The 3,806-nt window shown below is 42.9% G+C and overlaps 1 protein-coding gene across 1 annotated transcript; it reads left to right on the top strand.

Annotated features, from left to right (window-relative positions):
• Positions 1 to 25: 25 nt before the first annotated feature.
• On the top strand, positions 26 to 2,746 carry EAE97_010126 (uncharacterized protein; the record flags this gene model as incomplete). The annotated part of the gene is made up of 2 exons (XM_038880641.1): positions 26 to 165; positions 214 to 2,746. The coding sequence occupies 2 exons, from the start codon at positions 26 to 28 to the stop codon at positions 2,744 to 2,746; spliced, it is 2,673 nt and encodes an 890-aa protein (XP_038728351.1).
• Between the last annotated feature and the right edge of the window lie 1,060 nt (positions 2,747 to 3,806).

The following is a 3,806-nucleotide window of genomic DNA, read 5'->3' on the forward strand; positions in this document are numbered from 1 at the left end:
TCCTCCTTAGGCCTACATCATAGATATGGATATTCCAAGCGACATGATGGCCTCCTCTCCTAATGACTCGAGCGATACTTCCCAAAATGAGATTCAAATGGACATACAGCGAGCAGCTCTGGAGGAGTGGGAGCGAAGTTGGGCACCAGAAACGCGGGAGCCTAAGTATGCACATTTCAGTGGATTGCTTTCCTCTGCTGACCTCTCCTTCAGTTCTCAAATGAACGATGACACCAATATCCCATTGATTTACTTTTCCCGCGAGGAAGAAGAGAAAATGAGTCAAGATCTCTTTCCGTGGCCCTGGGAAACTAAGACATCCTGGCGTGCACCAATCGGGGCTACCAGCATGCATGAGAAGTTTCAGCGCACTGTAACTGGTCTCAAAAAGCAATTAGAGCAAATACAAAAGTATAGAATGAAGCGAGACAACATCACTGATTGGGCTTCAAATCTACGTTTTCTCACTGGACCGGCACCTATCGTGAGGGATGACGACACTATGAATCCAAGGCCTACCGAGCAGATGTGTGCTTGCACTTGCTTCTCATGGGAGAAAAGCTTCGAGCGCGGCAAAGGGATTCTGCCAGCCTGTTGTTCATGCGCTAGTGCAGCATCCCATTTCCTTTCGGACTCCAGGGAATTCCGCTTGATACAGGAGACACCCAACTGTCATCACTACATTGCGGTTTCATACCGATGGTGGGTTAACAATGACGATACGGCGGTGGTGGAGGGAGCACAAGACTCTGATGCCCAGAAGGCTGCAGGCTACTTGTCCACCGTCATCGATCGTGCAGTCAAGTTTTCCCTGCATCATGGCTATCAGCTCGTTTGGATCGACCAGAAGTGTATCATACAAAATGATATGGCAGATAAAACAATAGGCGTCCAGGCCATGGACCTTGTGTATGAGAATGCGTCTCTATGCTTGGCGGTACTTCAATGCAAGATCACCTCTCAGGAGCAGATAAGCGCCTTAAAGGAGGCTATGGACGTTAGTCTTCATCCAGTTTCAAACGAGAAAGAGTGGCGCAAATGGATAGAGTATCTTGACCATAAGGAGCTTATTGCCATGGCCGAGGTTGTTAAAATGATCACCGAAGATGAATATTTCAGCCGGGCCTGGATAGCTCAGGAGAATACAGCTGCGAACGCCACAATTCTGCTCTTGAAGTACGATTCCCCGTTAATACGTCCGGACTCTATGGGCAGTCTCGACGGAGAAATTCAACTGCCCCTGTGTGAGTTCCGGGTCGCATGTGCCAAGTTAGCTGGCGCTTTTCAAGGCACCATTGAAAAGAAAGTATGGTATTACGAACGAGAGGCAGCACGATATGATGAAGATGACTGGTTCGGTGACAGGCGGAATTTTTTCAGACATAACGGGTATTTCCCAAGACCACCCTCCATTGAGCAATTCAAAGCGAGCATAGAGCCAGATCAACAATGGAAGATATACTTTGACAGCTTTTTGCGCAAATGCCGGGGAAGCCATGTGGCACGCAGACATCAGGGCCGGTATCATTGTTCCGCAGCTGAAGCTGTCGAGTTTCTTTCGACAAAGCATAACTATGAGATTGCTGATCGTCTTGCCATAATTGCTAATCTCTGCAATTATGAGGTCCGTTTGGATGGCCAGAAGCTTAAGGAGCTTGGATATGATCTCGCTGTATCTCTGTTCTGCTTGGCACTGTTGAATGGAGACCTCTCGTTGGCGAGGCTGCCAGACGGAATAGAGTACAAAGACCTTGGTGTTGAGCAGTTTTCATGGGATCATATCACGCTCCAGATTAGTCACGGGCAGGATGTTCTTCACCGAACCGTAGATATCGAGACTGGCCCATCATCATTTTCATGGGCTCCCCGTCTGAGGGAAGGCTTTATGGAATCCCCACGCATATATAAGGACAATAAGCGTTATGCTCTTGAATTTCTTGGCCCGAAACCTAGGCTCCATATGTACGGGTGGTTGTGGCACAAGTATGAGACCTTTGATTTTTCTGATTTTGCTAAAATCTTTAAGAAAAGATTATCGAACAACCCAGAAGAGACTAAACACAGTTTCAGTCTGAAAGAAAAATGGGAGATGACTACCACCAACCAATTAGACTGTTTTTGGGATCTCATTCAAGAACTTCGAAATCGACAACTGAGTTCTGTTTCTGAGGCCTTATGGATTTCACTCTTAATGTTCAACCAAGGTGTGGAGCACATATCTAGCACCGCGGAACGATACACCTTACCGAATTCCCTAGATCCTAGAGATGATGACAAATTACGGCTTGCCATCCATGATATATCATTGGAAAACTTCAAAGACTTCTTGCCCCTAGGACGCGAGTCAACAGAAGATATCGTCATCCCTTATTATTGGATGATACAGAATATAATTGAAGGCAACGCAATCAATCTCTGGAAACTCGATGACACGCATCTAAGCGATTCCGACAACATGACACAATCTACATCTAGGCCACAACACGCCTTCTTCAACGATTACCACTCGAAGTCTCTCTTTACTCCTATCACACGAAGCGTTGCCCCTAGAAGTCTACCCATGACCCCCATGGATGAGCAACGACTACTCTCCTGGCCCGTGAATGTGACTGATTGTTCGGATGATGGACTTGGAGTTTGCATAAAGGTAGATCGTGTTGGCTTTGATAAAGGTCATCCGTTTAATCCCGTCGTTGGATTTTGGAACGTTAATAGGATTCCTACTAGACCTTATATACTACAGTAAGACCCTCAACTTATGAAGTCATTCCGGCATACAGGGGTTTCCGGCACGCAGGGGTGGATGTTAAACTTATTCGCTTTTGACCTTCAGCATGATGCTTTGGATTGGGAGATCACGTGATACGAGGACACAGTCTCCTCCATTTTTATAATAAAACAATTGCTCAGACCCAAGCTCTTCCTTTCTACACACAGCATAATGAACGCAGCCTCCGTCAGATCATGGATGCAGATGATTCCGTGAATGAGCGGTCCAATGACGATGAGACTGATCATTAACCTTAACCTAGTGATGATTCGAGTCTTAATATTCAGCCTGAGCGTAGCGCACAGCTGCCACACTAGAGCCAGCAGCGACTTGCCCATAGAACAATATCATTTATGCCATATGCGGACTGGAACACTGACCAAGCCTATGATGATCTATACCCTTCTTATATAACGTAGTTTATTACCGAGTAGATTATATATCACTGAGTAAATCTTTTTTAAATTTTTTTACACTTTTCTTTCTCAATATATATATTTTATTGACTAGCCGTCGGCGAAAAAAAGAATTTTCAGACTACGGATTCGTAGAAGTTTCTTTTTTCTTTCTAATTATTATAATAATTTTGAAACCCTACGAATTGTAGACTTCAAATTCTTTTCCCCCAACGACTAGTATTATTATGGTATTGTTGGTATCACCATGAGGATGGTGAAGATAATATAATACTATGATTCACACTATTGTAATATTACTTAAAGTTCTAAAAGCTAGGGCTATAATACATCTATATTTAAGTGTCGAGACATTAGTATAACGTGGTTCATATACGAGTGGATCATATCATCGAATGGATCACTTCAAAATCACACCAAATTCAAGGTTTTATTAATATTCATATTTTAATAATAAATCAATATTTTTTGAAAAAGAAAAAGCTATTAACAATAATAAAATAATCAATATTCAAAAATCAAATTTTTATATAAAAATTCTTATTATATTACTGAAACTGTCACGCTTTTCATTACAGAGAAGTTAATTTAATAATAACTCTTATATTCATTCGAATTTT

The sequence above is a fragment of the Botrytis byssoidea genome (assembly GCF_014898295.1).
Source record: "Botrytis byssoidea strain MUCL 94 chromosome Unknown BBYS_026, whole genome shotgun sequence".
Taxonomy (NCBI): Eukaryota; Fungi; Ascomycota; class Leotiomycetes; order Helotiales; family Sclerotiniaceae; genus Botrytis; species Botrytis byssoidea.